The following is a 14,889-nucleotide window of genomic DNA, read 5'->3' on the forward strand; positions in this document are numbered from 1 at the left end:
AGTTCAGAGCCAAATGTACAGAAGTTTGACTGGTTGAACATTAGAACGTAAGCTTCTCTGGTGCAGAAACTGATGCACTTTGTACAGCACTAGTAGGCAGTTGCTCAGATAGCACTTTCCATCACCCCCCTTCCGTTTTTTTTTTTGCTCATCCCCCATCCAAGAGTGTAGTACCTGGTTTATCCCCCAGCACTGCTCATTCCCCATCCAAGGCTATGGTTCTCTGTTCCCTACCATAGCATGGTCTTCTGCTCCCCACCTATCAAACTATTCTTCACCCCTTTATTCAATGTATATTTTTTCATTCCACTGCAGTCTTATGCTCTTAACACCCACCCCCCTTCATTTCAAGCTGCACTCCCCCCACTCCAAACCTCCCATTCCATATGCCACACCAACTGTACACTATTGTGGTATTCTCCTCCTCCCCCCGCCCCCCCACAACCCTGTGGTTTCTTCCTACTTCTTACACTACAGTACCCCACACTGCTGTCCCCTCATACCAACCCCACTCCTCTGATCACCTTAATGCCAACCTCTCTCGTGGTCTGTGCCTCCATTTCCCCCATCACAGGACCTACCCCAGCATCTCTGCACCTTGCTCACAGGACGTCTCTGCTGCCCCCCACCTATCCACCCCCTGGGTCACGTCGGCTTCCACCCATCCATACCTCCCACAGAAAGGACACCTCTCTGGTCAAAATGCCTAACTCCACTCTGTCACTGTTCCTCACATAAAGGCTCAACATATCCAGGACAACAAACGATCATAGGAAACTGATTAGTTCTGAAGCCCAATCAGCTTTAGGCTTTTGACAATTCCATCCCGAGATGCTTCCAAGAGCAGTCAGAACTTTGAGATGACCTGCAAGGGTTTTTTTGCATACCCCTTAGAACTTGTATAGGAATACAAAAACCAGTTGCATTGAAAGCAAAAGATCAGGTATGAGGACACCCCTTTGTAAACACTGGATGCAGCTTGATTTCAGGTAACTTTCTAAACGTTTCAGTAAGCATTTGTTCATATGGGTGGTGTGCTGCACTCAGGACAAGCCCCATTTTGTATGTTTCTGTGCACGATTGTATTGTGGTAACTGAAGTGCAGTTAATACTCATAATTTTGGGTGTATGAATAACTTTATTTTTTCACATTTACACGCAAACTGTCCAGCAAAGTAACAGTTACAGGGTTTGAGACAAAATTTACACAGCCAGAAGCACTTAGAACGGTCAACTTTTATTCATAGGACTTAACCCTTTCTCCAAAAAAAAAAAAAAAAAAAGCCTGTCACAATACAGGTCATCAGAAAAAACCCTGCAGATATTTTAGATATTTTACAGCAAAACAGACAGCGTTCTCATCCTGATGCAGGTTATATCTACTGGCAGGATCAAAACAAACAAACAAAAAAAAAAATACATTTGTGGGGGAACAATATAAACAATTGTATTACTATGGACAGACTCATCCTTTTTTCCCTTCGACCAGTCTTTTATTGCACCTTGCTCTACTAAGAGAAGGCCTCTGTCCATCATTCCCTTCACCAGCCAGTTAAGGTACATCTTAGACAAACTACCAGAAAGGTCATCCCAAAAAACGGCAGCTGGGATGTTCTTGAGTTAGCTGAAGGAAAGTGAAGATCTTCATTAGCTGATCAATGAACTGCCAATTCCTGGAGAGCAAAAAAAAAAGAAAAAAAGAAGAATCCACATTAACATAGAACTAGATCAGAAGACACCGGTATTGAAGTTTCTCGGCAACAATGCTTGTCTGACTGCTCACCTGGCTCCACCTGCGGCGCTTTCCTTCTTTTAAAACCGACAATAGTATCGCTGAGCAGACAGTCTCCAAAGCAATGTACGGTAGTACCTGTACTACATGATGATCCATTACATTGTGACCAGAAACCTCTGCTTTCCCTGCAAGAGACATTGTACAGCTATAAATTACAGCAGCCACATATATCACCGCACACAGATCAGCACTGCTGGTGTATCAGACAAAACTGGCTTAGAATGTCAAACTATCACCATGGTCGATCTGCCGGGGAAAAAATTCTGTCATCACATCACCAGAAAGACCCGAAACTGAGAAAACCCAAAGAGTCCTTGCTTACAGGAGTAGCCCAAAGATTACAACGAACGATCATACCTGTTCAATTTCTTTATGCTGAAGGTAAACTTTACTGAACTCTAGTTCCTGCAAGAAACAGTAGAAAGTTATAAATGAGATAGTAAGCCTACTCACACTCCCTACTGAATACCTGATAGCATATTATTGGGAATATTCACCCAGCTCAGACCAATCTGTTGTCATTCCTGAAGCCTATTTGTTGCTATAGATTATTGCCAAGAGACCAGTCTAGTGTGGACACTGCCAGACTTTAGACTGAACTACAAATGATCTCAAGTGTCCACATGTCTGGGGCACTGGGAGCAAAAGATGGTGAACAGCAGACTGGTGTGGGACAAGAGAATCACATCTGAAGGTCTCTGTATTATACATCTAACGTCACTTCTACAAAAATCTGTGTACATTGTATCAGGATAATAATGGGTGTGCAATACTGGTTGGAGACATCAACACTTGAGAGATATATAGATATCTATCTCTAAATAGCCCCCTCCATGAAGTCCAGATACAATTTAATCAAAGCCATGCTTGGCTTGCAAATATTATTGTAGGGGTGGGCAAAGACACAGAGGGCACCACATATTATAGATCCTTTACCCCCATATATTGTAATGGAATTGTGTTGGGTGTGCAGTACTGGGCACTGCTTTGAATAATGGATCCGAACATCACCTCAGCCAGAAAAATAAACACTTAGGCTACGTTCACACTAGCTTTGTCAGCAGGCGTCAGGGAAGCTTTTAACACTTCTCAAACGCCTATGAAAAATCTGCACATGGCAGCACACAGTGCTGTTCACAGTGAAGCGTTAGTGTCGCGGCAAAACTGATGCCCCATGTCCAGTCAGGAGGAGTTGAAGCCTCCCATTCAAGTCTATGGTGCCTCTCCGCAAATGCCTGGCAGGCGTTTACGACGCGGCTGCGAGGCGTTAATAACATTTAACTTCATTATAGGTGTTTGTGGTGCCGGGTTAATGCTTGTCAAACGCCTGAAAACCGCACATAGGGCGTATGGGGAGTTAAAAACGCTTCCCTAACGCCTGTCAAACGCGATAGGGGCGTTTGCCAAGAGTTGCAAATAAAGTGTGAATGAGCCCTTACACTGGCTATTTATCATACAATTTTCTTGTAGGTTTACCAAAACCATATAATAGGAGGTCAAAATCTAAACTTTCAATTTGTATGCAGGCAGGCCCCTGCAATACATAGGTGAAAAGGTAAATCTAAAGGAAATTGAATAAGAAAATTGTACAGTGTATGGCCAGCTTGAGAAAAAAACATCACCTTTCCCGGCCAATACCCCATCAGTCCTCAGATATCTCCTCTGTTACATACACAATGTACAACTCCCCCTTTCCCCCGATGTACAAGGCCCAACACCGATGCATCAGATTAAACTGGTTTATAGCATCCGTCAACAGAGTCGATCTGTCGGGGAAAAATGTTCAATCACCACACACATCACCAATCTCAGAGAAGACCTCCAACCATGGCAGCTAGGTGGACTACAAGTCCCAGCAAATAGAACCAGATTATGGCATGACAGCAGTGAACATCGTACCTGTGCTACATGATGGTCTGTCACATTGTGGCCAGAAGCCTCTCCATTTCCTGCAAGAGACATTGTACAGATATAAGATCACAGCAACATACATCACCGCACACAGATCAGCACTGCTGGTGTATCAGACAAAACTGGCTTAGAACAGTTGTCTATCAACATGGTCGATCTGCCGGGGAAAAAAAATGGTCATCACGTCACCAGCAAGAGCCAAGACTGGGAACACCCAGAAGTCCCAGCAACCTGGAGCAGCTGAGAGATTAGACAGCGGATGATCATACCTGTCTGCTTTATTACCCTGCACGACAATCTTCATTGACCACTGGAGGACGCCAGTGCCTGCAAGAGACAGTAAAAAGCTATAAATGACAGTAAAAATATTCACAGACCCTACCAAATCTCTAATAGCATGTCATCGGGTGTATTCATCCAGTTCACAATCTGTTGTCATTCCTGAAGTCTAAAATCACAGATCAACAATATTGGTGTATCAGACAAAACTGGCTTAGAACATCCATCACCATGGTCGATCTGCCGGGGAAAAAAACTGTCATCACATCACCAGCGAGAGCGGAGACTGGGAACACCCAGAGACAAGTTCCAATAAACCAGAGCATCCAAGGAATTAGACGGCACATGATCATACCTGTTTAATATGTTATCCCGGAAGGTGATCTTTACTGAATGCTGAAGGACTCCTTTCCATGCCGCAGGACTCCCATTTCCTGAAAGACAGTATACAGCTATAAAGGGAGACGGTAAACCTACTCACAGTCCCAACGGAATATTTTATAGCACATTACTGGGAGTCTGCACTAAATCGGTTGCCATTTCTGAAGCCCAATTGCTGCAAGAGAGTATCGCTAAAAGACCAATGCAGTGTGAACACTACCAGTCAGCTTTAGACTACCATAACTGATCTGAAACATTCCCCCACCATGCCCAGGCCAGGGGGAGCAAAGATGGCGAACAGAAGCCCGGCATCACCCAAGGGCATTGTTTTGTCCCTACTACAAAAGTCAACGTGCATTGCATCAGAATTTGTATGCAACACTGGACAGGGAATTAATTATTGATGCAATTTCCTCTCAATGACCCCCTTCATAAAGTCCAGATAAAATTCATATCAGAGCAATGCTTGGCTTCCGAATAATACTGCAGTATTAGACACAGACACCAATGGCACTGTGTATTATAGATCCTAGAACACCTTATATACACCATTTCCTATACATTGCAACAGAACAGTGTTGGGTGTGTACTGGGCACAGACATTGGGCGATGTCCTATATCACTCAATAGAAGATTCTATCCGTTGTATCAGAAGGTTGCTGAGTGTGCTTCATGGTGTACTGACATGAGGAGGGGGGGGGGGGGGGGGGGGTGGGGGAGGTCATTCTGTGTTATAGATAGAACCACCTCACTCAGAAGAATAAAGACAAAAGAAAAAAAAATCTGTCCCTACCAGTGAGTCATTAGTCCTCAAATACCTTCTCTATACAGGATATGTAACATCAGGGGTGGGCAACTGTGGCCCTCCAGCTGTTGCAAAACTACCCATAATGCCTCTGCCTTTGGGAGTCATGCTTGTAACGGTCACCTTTGCAATGCCTCATGGGACTTGTAGTTCTACAACAGCTGGAGGGCCACAGTTGTCTACCCCTGTGTTAGATTATACACAATGAATGCTCCCCCCCCCTTTTTATGCAGTGAACAAGGCTGAAAACTGATGTATCAGATTAAACTGGCTTATAGTATCCGTCAACAGAGTCGATCTGTCGGGGAAAAAAGTTCAATCATCACACACACCAGCAATATCAGAGATGAACTTCAATCACTGCACCTGGGAGGACTACAAGTCCCAGTCAATAGAACCATATTATGGAATGGCAGAAGTAAACATCGTACCTGCGCTACACGATGGTCCATCACATTGTGGTCAGAAGTCTCTCCAGTCCCTGCAAGAGACATAGAACAGCTATAAGAATGACAGCAGCCACATATATCAGAGCACACAGATCAGCACTGCTGGTGAATCAGACAAAACTGGCTTAGAATGTCCAACTATCAACATGGTCGATCTGCCGGGGAAAAAATTCTGTCATCACGTCACCAACGAGAGCAGAGACTGAGAATACCCAGAAACAAGTCCCCGCAATCTGGAGCGGCTGATATTAGACAGGAAAATCATACCTGTTCTCTTTATTATGCTGGAGAACTCCATGCCACGCCCACTGGAGGACTCCATGCCACGCCCACTGGAGGACTCCATGCCACGCCCACTGGAGGACTCCATGCCACGCCCACTGGAGGACTCCATGCCACGCCCACTGGAGGACTCCATGCCACGCCCACTGGAGGACTCCATGCCACGCCCACTGGAGGACTCCATGCCACGCCCACTGGAGGACTCCATGCCCTGTAAGACAGCGTAAAGCTATAAATTAGATACTTAACCTATTCATAGTCCCTACTAAATATTTAATGGAACATTATTGGATATTTCACCCATCTTAGATCAATCTGTTGCCGCTCCTAAAGGCCAAGTGTTGCTATAGATTAGTTCTAAAGACAAATTGACAGCAAACGCTACAAGATGGTATACTGTGCTATAGCGGAACTGCCATCCCTCAAGTCTGGGCCAGTGGATGCCAACATGATGAACAGCACACCAAGGCCCAAAAAGCATCATGTTTGTGGGGGCTGGATATTATAATTACCAATGACCTAGTTACATTGTATCAGAAGAATAATGGGGGTGCACTACTGGTCAGACAAGTGGGGATGCTGTAAAACTATAGATGTGACCACCTCTCTATGGAATTCAGATATGTTAGAGCAGTGCTTGGTATGTAAATACTGTGTGCAGCACTGGGCACAGAGACAAAGGTGCGGTATATTATAAACCCTGCAACACTCCATATTATATCCTCCATTCATTGTATAAGAGTAGTGCTGGGTGTTCAGTTCTGAGCACAAACACAAGAGGGCACACTGTATAAAACCCTTTTTACACAGGGCAGGCTCCGTTTTGATCAGCAAGGAACCTGCCTGCTGATCAAAGCAGAGCAGGAAAATGACAGGCCCTTGTACACTACATTTATGCAGAGCGGACACAAAAAGGGTCTGCTCTGCGCTCCTCTGTTCATTTATGCCCAACAACCCTCCAATCAGCTTCACCTAGTCAGATGAACAGATCCCCTTCCTTTTATTTTAGCAGACCAGATTGGAGGTAGGTGGGTGTAAATGGACACCTCTGTTTACACCCATCAGCAGTCCGTAGGGGTGAATGAACCGTCCGATCAGGCTTGTCTGAAAAAAACCCGACAGAAAGACCTGATTGAAACCTTTGTGTGAAAAGGGCCTTATACTGTACATAACGGTTCATATAATGCAGCCAGAAAACTAAAGATGAAAAAGATGAAAAGGAAATATTGTACTTTTCTCTACCAATCTTCCCTTAAATATGGGTCCTGTTACATTATACACAATGCCTCCCCCCCCGCAGTGTACAAGGCCTGATCTGATGTATCAGAAAAAACTGGCTTATAGCATCCGTCAACAGAGTCGATCTGTCGGGGAAAAAAGTTCAATCATCACACACATCAGAACCAGATTATGGCATGACAGCAGTGAACATCGTACCTGTGCTACATGATCGTCTGTCACATTGTGGCCAGAAGCCTCTCCATTTCCTGCAAGAGACATTGTACAGATATAAGATCACAGCAACATACATCACCGCACACAGATCAGCACTGCTGGTGTATCAGACAAAACTGGCTTAGAACAGTTGTCTATCAACATGGTCGATCTGCCGGGGAAAAAAATGGTCATCACGTCACCAGCAAGAGCCAAGACAGGGAGCACCCAGAAGTCCCAGCAACCTGGAGCAGCTGAGAGATTAGACAGCGGACGATCATACCTGTCTGCTTTATTATCCTGCACGACAATCTTCATTGACCACTGGAGGACTCCATTGCCTGCAAGAGACAGTAAAAAGCTATAAATGACAGTAAAAATATTCACAGACCCTACCAAATCTCTAATAGCATGTCATCGGGTGTATTCATCCAGTTCACAATCTGTTGTCATTCCTGAAGTCTAAAATCACAGAACAACAATATTGGTGTATCAGACAAAACTGGCTTAGAACATCCATCACCATGGTCGATCTGCCGGGGAAAAAATCTGTCATCACATCACCAGCGAGAGCTGAGACTGGGAACACCCAGAGACAAGTTCCAATAAACCAGAGCATCCAAGGAATTAGACGGCACATGATCATACCTGTTTAATATGTTATCCCAGAAGGTGATCTTTACTGAATGCTGGGGGGACTCCTTTCCATGCCGCAGGACTCCCATTTCCTGAAAGACAGTATACAGCTATAAAGGGAGACGGTAAACCTACTCACAGTCCCAACGGAATATTTTATAGCACATTACTGGGAGTCTGCACTAAATCGGTTGCCATTTCTGAAGCCCAATTGCTGCAAGAGAGTATCGCTAAAAGACCAATGCAGTGTGAACACTACGAGTCAGCTTTAGACTACCATAACTGATCTGAAGTATTCCCCCACCATGCCCTCCCCTATGTCCAGGCCAGGGGGAGCAAAGATGGCGAACAGAAGCCCGGCATCACCCAAGGGCATTGTTTTGTCCCTACTTCAAAAGTCAACATGCATTGCATCTGAATTTGTATGCAACATTGGACAGGGAATTAATTATTGATGCAATTTCCTCTCAATGACCCCCTTCATAAAGTCCAGATAAAATTCATATCAGAGCAATGCTTGGCTTACAAATAATACTGCAGTATTAGACACAGACACCAATGGCACTGTGTATTATAGATCCTAGAACATCGTACCTGTGCTACATGATGGTCTGTCACATTGTGGCCAGAAGCCTCTCCATTTCCTGCAAGAGACATTGTACAGATATAAGATCACAGCAACATACATCACCGCACACAGATCAGCACTGCTGGTGTATCAGACAAAACTGGCTTAGAACAGTTGTCTATCAACATGGTCGATCTGCCGGGGAAAAAAATGGTCATCATGTCACCAGCAAGAGCCAAGACTGGGAACACCCAGAAGTCCCAGCAACCTGAAGCAGCTGAGAGATTAGACAGCGGATGATCATACCTGTCTGCTCTATTATCCTGCATGGTAATCTTCATTGACCACTGGAGGACTCCATTGCCTGCAAGAGACAGTAAAAAGCTATAAAATGATAGTAAAAAGTAGTATTCAGACCCTACCAAATATCTAATAGCACGTCATTGGGTGTATTCATCCAGTTCACATCAATTTGTTGTCATTCCTGAAGTCTAAATCACAGATCAACAATACTGGTGTATCAGACAAAACTGGCTTAGAACATCCAACTATCACCATGGTCGATCTGCCGGGGAAAAAATTCTGTCATCACATCACCAGCAAGAGCTGAGACTGGGAACACCCAGAGACAAGTCCAAGCAAACTGAAGCAACCAAGAGACTAGACTGAGGATGATCATACCTGTATTTTAGGATCCTGAAAGGTGATCTTTTCTGAATGCTGGAGGACTCAATTCACTGCACGCTGGAGGACTCCATTTCCTGCAAGACCATATAAAGCTATAAAATGAGACACCAAAAGCCAAATCACAGTCCCTTCCAGATATCTGATGGCACTTCACTGGATTTTTCACCCAGATCACAACAATCTGTTACCATTGCTGAAACCCCATTGTTGCAATAGATTATTTATTTCTAAAAGACAAATCCAGTGTGAAGACTACAAGACGACTGTGCACTGTACTATAACTAGGGATGAACAGATATCGGTGGCCAAAATGTATCAGCATTTTGCAAATAGAAAAAAAAAAAAAAAAAAAAAAAAAGCACTAATAAAAAATAATATATATAAAAATTTAGCAAAGACTGTCCATTTCGATACACCACTAACTATAACTGCTGTATTTGTATTGTAAATTCTACAAAACCCCATATAATATTGCCCATATATTGCATCAGAATAGTGCTGGGTCTGCAGATAAAAGGGAGCACTGTGTATTATAGATCCTTTAGCACCTCATATAATATTCTTTGTAAATTGTATCAAAATAGTGGTGAGTGTGCAGTACCAAGCACAAACACCAGGGGCACTGTATTCTAGAGCCTATGCACGCCATATACTACTCCCCATACACTGTATCAGAATAGAGCTGAGTGTGCAGTACTGGGCACAGACACTGGGGGCACTGTGTATTGTAGATCCTATACAGTCCATATACTATTCCCCATACATTGTATCAGAATAGAGCTGGGTGTGCAGTACCGGGCACGGACACTGGGGGTACTGTATTTTAGATCCTATACAGTCCATATACTACTCCCCATACACTATCAGAATAGAGCTGAGTGTGCAGTACTGGGCACAGACACTGGAGGCACTGTGTATTGTAGATCCTATACCAGGGGTCTGCAACCTTTAAGACATAAAGAGCCACTTGGACCCGTTTCCGAGAGGGAAAAAAAGACTGGGAGCCGCAAAACCATTGCAACATTTAAAACAAATCCGACACTGCATATATTGCAAAAAGCGCTCTGGTCATGAAGGGGGTTTAAGGGCCCAGTAAGCAAAGGGTTAATCAGGGCCACAGTGTATCGTCATAATCACAATCATAGCCTTAGGTCAGTGGTGGGCAACCTTTTTTTTCAACTGAGCCAAATCTCGCCAAAACCACGATTGAAACTTATTTTGAGAGCCACATTTTTAAAACTGAAAATACATCCCCCATATAGTAATTCATCCCCCATATAGTAATTCATCCCCCCTATAGTAATTCATCCCCCCTATAGTAATTCATCCCCCCTATAGTAATTCATCCCCCCTATAGTAATTCATCCCCCATATTAAGTCCCCAAGTCCCCCGTGTCAATTCACTTACCTTTGCTCCGCGCGTTCCTCTCACCGTGTTCCCGCGCCGTTCCAGTGTAGCATGAAAATCTGTCTCCTATGAGGATCTGTCCCCCTCGACGTATCTGCGCATGTGCCAGTTTCAGGCATTAGCAGCCGATCCGCGATCTCCAGCACATGCGCAGATACGTCGAGGGGAACAGATCCTCATAGGAGACAGATTTTCATGCTACACCGGTCTTCAGGGCGGACTGTGAGAGGAGCCTAGCGGGAGCCTAGCTCCGCGGGCCGGATTAAAAGGTCCGCCGGGCCGTAGTTTGCCCATTGCCTGTCACCTGGTGGGCAGTGTGCTCCGGAGCCGCAGCCAAGGTGAAAAAGAGCCGCATGCGGCTCTGGAGCCGCGGGTTGCCGACACCCGTCCTATACAGTCCATATACTAGTCCCCATACATTGTATCAGAATAGAGCTGGGTGTGCAGTACCGGGCACAGACACAGGAGGGCATTCTGTAATACAGTTCTTACAGCATCCCATATAATATTCCTAACTGAATCAGTCTAGTGCTGGGTATGCTCTGTATTATAGATCCCAATATATGCCATATAACCTAGCCTTACAGTAAACAAGAAAGGAAACATCGTGACCCATCTATGCCAGTCATCAGATCCTTCCTCCATACAGGGCCTGTACCCTCCTCCCCCTGCAGTGTAAAAGGTCCATCAGAGATGTATCAGATTAAACTGGTTTATAGCATCAGTCAACAGTCGATCTGTCAGGGAAAAAATTTTGATCAGCACACACATCACCAATGCCAGAGATGACCTCCAATCACTGCAGCTAGGAGGACTACAAGTACCAGCAAATAGAAACATTATGGGATGGCAGAAGTGAACATTGTACCTGTAGTACACGATGATCCGTCACATTGTGGTCAAAAGCCCTTTTGATCCCTGCATTGGGAGACATTGTACAGCTATAAATCACAGAAGCCACATGTATCACCGCACACAGATTAGCACTGCTGGTGTATCAGACAAAACTGGCTTAGAAAGTTCTATCAACATTGTCGGTCTGCCGGGGAAAAAACTGTCATCATGTGACCAGCGAGAGCTGAGACTGAGAATACCCAGAAATGAGTCCCAGCAAAGCGGAGCAACTGAGAGAACAGAGGATGATCATACCTGTCCGCGTTATCCTGGAAGGTGACCTTCATTGAACACCAGGGGGGGGTGGACTCCATTGGCTGCAAGAGACAATATATATATAAATGAGACATTAAAACTACTCCCAGTCCCTATCAAATAACTGATAGCACAATATTGGATACAACTGAAAGCCCATATCCCCTCCCCCCCACGTCTGGGCCAGCAGGAGCCAAGATGGTGGACAGCAGACCAGTGCGACCCAAGCGCATCAAACCTGCATGGACTCTGTATTGAAAAACCAATGTCTTCTATACAAAAGTCTATGTACATTGCATCTGCGTTCACACCACATGGAATCGCAGGAATTACATGCAAATGTCTGTGCGGTGCAATCTGAGCTATGTGCTCAAATCTCATCCGCAACAAAACAGGTGCAGGACTTTTTTTTTTTTTAAATCTGCACCTGAATCACATCACATGGGTGTTCTCACCGATGCAATTTCTTCTGGCAATCGCATTGCGTTTTGCGATCTGTTTCGGGGGTGTCAATCATTGACACCCGCACCAGATCACAAGAACACGATGCGATTTCAAGGCAATGCAGGAAAGGCAAAGGATTCACAGCGCCGCATTGGTTTGAACCCAGGCTCAATCAGAAGAATAATGGGTGTGCAGTGTTGGTCAGAGACATATAGAAAATATAGATGGGATATCCTCGCTACATCCCCCTCCATAAATATCAGATCACACCTTGGCATGCAAAAAGCAAATCCTGTTTTATCTGAATGAAACAAAAGATCTAGTCAAATAGAGTGTGATCAATAATAAACCAATGAGCATAAGAGGAGAGTGATCTGCCCCAGTACCGAGACGCATGGAGATCGGTGTGATCGGCGCCAGTACCGAGACGCGTGGAGATCGGCGCCAGTACCGAGACGCGTGGAGATCGGCGCCAGTACCGAGACGCGTGGAGATCGGCGCCAGTACCGAGACGCGTGGAGATCGGCGCCAGTACCGAGACGCGTGGAGATCGGCGCCAGTACCGAGACGCGTGGAGATCGGCGCCAGTACCGAGACGCGTGGAGATCGGCGCCAGTACCGAGACGCGTGGAGATCGGCGCCAGTACCGAGACGCGTGGAGATCGGCGCCAGTACCGAGACGCGTGGAGATCGGTGTGACCGGCGCCAGTACCGAGACGCGTGGAGATCGGTGTGACCGGCGCCAGTACCGAGACGCGTGGAGATCGGTGTGACCGGCGCCAGTACCGAGACGCGTGGAGATCGGTGTGACCGGCGCCAGTACCGAGACGCGTGGAGATCGGTGTGACCGGCGCCAGTACCGAGACGCGTGGAGATCGGTGTGACCGGCGCCAGTACCGAGACGCGTGGAGATCGGTGTGACCGGCGCCAGTACCGAGACGCGTGGAGATCGGTGTGACCGGCGCCAGTACCGAGACGCGTGGAGATCGGTGTGACCGGCGCCAGTACCGAGACGCGTGGAGATCGGTGTGACCGGCGCCAGTACCGAGACGCGTGGAGATCGGTGTGACCGGCGCCAGTACCGAGACGCGTGGAGATCGGTGTGACCGGCGCCAGTACCGCGACGCGTGGAGATCGGTGCGATTTGCCCCAGTACCGAGACACGTGGATATCGGTGTGATCTGCCCCAGTACCGAGAAGTGTGGATATCAGTGTGGTCTGCCCCAGTACCGAGACGCGTGGATATCAGTGTGATCTGCCCCAGTACCGAGAGCGTGGATATCAGTGTGATCTGCCCCAGTACCGAGACGCGTGGATATCAGTGTGATCTGCCCCAGTACCGAGACGCGTGGATATCAGTGTGATCTGCCCCAGTACTGAGATGCATGGAGATCAGACATGCATGCTGTAATGGATACTCACATCCTCAGCACACCCCTCCAGGACAGAGAAACACAAACATCACATACCAGACAGAGCTCACCCTCCATACACACCCTGCTGCCAACTCTCAGGGAACATGTGCTCTGCTCCCCTCCCCCTCCCAGGAAGTGAGAACAGCTACAGGGTTTCCAGAAGTCAGCAGGGGCAGGAAGAGACAATCTATCTCCCTTTAAACTTGCTGGTAGTTGTTCAGAAACCCATATCACAGTGCTATCCTATATAGATATATTCCAATAGTTACATTTATTTTTCATGAACAACTTTATCCGCTCTCTTTTATGATGCAGGAGAAGTGACAGTCGGTAGTAATCCTGGTGCAGCAAATTCAAATAATATTGTTATTAAATTATCACTATTATTGTTTCTATTATTAGGGCCAGTTCATACCCGAAAGCCGCGTTCCATGCATGTTTCCTGCACCGCATTCAAAAAGTACTGTAGTTGCGATCTGCAATGGGTGTCACTATTGCACTGCATTGCACCTGAGCACCACAAACCAAAAATGATTATTATTATACAGGATTTATGTAGCGCCAGCGGTTTGCACAGCACTTTACAAAATGAAGGTAGACATTGCAGTTACAATACAATTTGGTACAAGAGGAAACAGAGGGCCCTGATCCTGAGAGCTTACAATCTAGGAGGAAAAATGCATTTGAATTAATTTTTAACATTTAAAGCAAACTCTCAAATCCATCCATGTCTCCATGATTTATTTTCCTGCAAAAATCACTCTGAAAAACACTCCCTAGCATTTCTGGCTGTGACCATCTTAACTCCTTGCCTACCGGGCACTTTTACCCCCTTCCTGCCCAGACCAATTTTCCGCTTTCAGCACTGTTGCACTTTGAATGACAATTACACGGTCATGCAACATTGTACCCATATGAAATTTGTATCATTTTTTCGATATGAGGATGGATTTTGCCGTGATTGCCTCGGAGCCCTTCTCGGGTTTGTGTTTTTTTTGTTTTTTTTTCTTCTCGTCCGTGTCTCTCTACTGTTTGTCTCTTTCTAATCTATTGTCCAAACTATCCTTAATCATATTTTACAGATTGAATTTACTGTTTCATGTGCTACATTTGCATCAGTATCTAGGTATCCTAGACTTCTTTATATACCTAAGGTTTGGAACATGTATCATTCTTTGGAAGGGCCTTTTTTTTTTTTCTCATGCCTGTACGGTCTTCTATAATGTTGATGCAGCAAAACTCTCTT

At 45.6% G+C, this 14,889-nt stretch overlaps 1 protein-coding gene and 13 non-coding genes across 22 annotated transcripts; all 14 read right to left on the reverse strand.

Moving 5' to 3' along the window:
- Nucleotides 1–1,118: 1,118 nt before the first annotated feature.
- Nucleotides 1,119–13,769, reverse strand: LOC149441282 (uncharacterized). Of its 9 annotated transcripts, none has more exons than XM_089657554.1 (17): nt 13,725–13,769; nt 11,785–11,846; nt 11,504–11,553; nt 9,222–9,301; nt 8,847–8,904; nt 8,567–8,616; nt 7,985–8,064; nt 7,620–7,677; nt 7,340–7,389; nt 5,888–6,113; nt 5,603–5,652; nt 4,341–4,419; nt 3,976–4,033; nt 3,695–3,744; nt 2,153–2,200; nt 1,784–1,920; nt 1,119–1,673 (listed from the first exon to the last, which is right to left on the reverse strand). In XM_089657554.1, the coding sequence occupies exons 10-12, from the start codon at nt 6,108–6,110 to the stop codon at nt 4,372–4,374; spliced, it is 321 nt and encodes a 106-aa protein (XP_089513680.1). In that variant the 5' UTR covers nt 6,111–6,113; nt 7,340–7,389; nt 7,620–7,677; nt 7,985–8,064; nt 8,567–8,616; nt 8,847–8,904; nt 9,222–9,301; nt 11,504–11,553; nt 11,785–11,846; nt 13,725–13,769; the 3' UTR covers nt 1,119–1,673; nt 1,784–1,920; nt 2,153–2,200; nt 3,695–3,744; nt 3,976–4,033; nt 4,341–4,371. The 9 variants fall into 9 exon arrangements, 8 of the variants coding, with proteins under 8 accessions (XP_089513680.1, XP_089513678.1, XP_089513681.1 ...); XM_089657552.1 differs by having other exon boundaries at nt 3,418–3,744; XM_089657555.1 differs by having other exon boundaries at nt 3,976–4,225.
- Nucleotides 1,988–2,077, reverse strand: LOC149441283 (small nucleolar SNORD12/SNORD106). Its single transcript, XR_016307413.1, has one exon. It is a non-coding gene; the product is annotated as a small nucleolar SNORD12/SNORD106 (small nucleolar RNA).
- Nucleotides 3,512–3,599, reverse strand: LOC149441284 (small nucleolar SNORD12/SNORD106). Its single transcript, XR_016307417.1, has one exon. It is a non-coding gene; the product is annotated as a small nucleolar SNORD12/SNORD106 (small nucleolar RNA).
- On the reverse strand, nt 3,810–3,899 carry LOC149441285 (small nucleolar SNORD12/SNORD106). Its single transcript, XR_016307410.1, has one exon. It is a non-coding gene; the product is annotated as a small nucleolar SNORD12/SNORD106 (small nucleolar RNA).
- LOC149441286 (small nucleolar SNORD12/SNORD106) lies at nt 4,176–4,260 on the reverse strand. The gene has a single exon (XR_016307415.1). It is a non-coding gene; the product is annotated as a small nucleolar SNORD12/SNORD106 (small nucleolar RNA).
- LOC149441287 (small nucleolar SNORD12/SNORD106) lies at nt 5,420–5,507 on the reverse strand. Its single transcript, XR_016307407.1, has one exon. It is a non-coding gene; the product is annotated as a small nucleolar SNORD12/SNORD106 (small nucleolar RNA).
- LOC149441288 (small nucleolar SNORD12/SNORD106) lies at nt 5,722–5,811 on the reverse strand. The gene has a single exon (XR_016307411.1). It is a non-coding gene; the product is annotated as a small nucleolar SNORD12/SNORD106 (small nucleolar RNA).
- Nucleotides 7,217–7,304, reverse strand: LOC149441289 (small nucleolar SNORD12/SNORD106). The gene has a single exon (XR_016307419.1). It is a non-coding gene; the product is annotated as a small nucleolar SNORD12/SNORD106 (small nucleolar RNA).
- LOC149441290 (small nucleolar SNORD12/SNORD106) lies at nt 7,455–7,543 on the reverse strand. The gene has a single exon (XR_016307409.1). It is a non-coding gene; the product is annotated as a small nucleolar SNORD12/SNORD106 (small nucleolar RNA).
- On the reverse strand, nt 7,820–7,904 carry LOC149441291 (small nucleolar SNORD12/SNORD106). Its single transcript, XR_016307416.1, has one exon. It is a non-coding gene; the product is annotated as a small nucleolar SNORD12/SNORD106 (small nucleolar RNA).
- On the reverse strand, nt 8,682–8,770 carry LOC149441292 (small nucleolar SNORD12/SNORD106). Its single transcript, XR_016307408.1, has one exon. It is a non-coding gene; the product is annotated as a small nucleolar SNORD12/SNORD106 (small nucleolar RNA).
- LOC149441293 (small nucleolar SNORD12/SNORD106) lies at nt 9,052–9,141 on the reverse strand. Its single transcript, XR_016307412.1, has one exon. It is a non-coding gene; the product is annotated as a small nucleolar SNORD12/SNORD106 (small nucleolar RNA).
- On the reverse strand, nt 11,325–11,410 carry LOC149441294 (small nucleolar SNORD12/SNORD106). Its single transcript, XR_016307418.1, has one exon. It is a non-coding gene; the product is annotated as a small nucleolar SNORD12/SNORD106 (small nucleolar RNA).
- LOC149441295 (small nucleolar SNORD12/SNORD106) lies at nt 11,624–11,708 on the reverse strand. Its single transcript, XR_016307414.1, has one exon. It is a non-coding gene; the product is annotated as a small nucleolar SNORD12/SNORD106 (small nucleolar RNA).
- Nucleotides 13,770–14,889: the final 1,120 nt, after the last annotated feature.

The sequence above is a fragment of the Staurois parvus genome, unplaced genomic scaffold (genome assembly GCF_062004578.1).
Source record: "Staurois parvus isolate SC_StPar_1 unplaced genomic scaffold, SC_StPar_1.0 ptg001008l, whole genome shotgun sequence".
Lineage (NCBI taxonomy): Eukaryota > Metazoa > Chordata > Amphibia > Anura > Ranidae > Staurois > Staurois parvus.

Coding starts and splice junctions, on each gene's coding strand:
- LOC149441282 (XM_089657552.1), bottom strand. CDS start 7,654: ATGAAGATTGTCGTGCAGGATAATAAAGCAGACAG. Junction 7,390..7,619: donor CAGGATAATAAAGCAGACAG/GTATGATCGTCC, acceptor TGTCTCTTGCAG/GAAATGGAGAGGCTTCTGGC. Junction 6,114..7,339: donor CAGACGATCATGTAGCACAG/GTACGATGTTCA, acceptor GCTGTCTTACAG/GGCATGGAGTCCTCCAGTGG.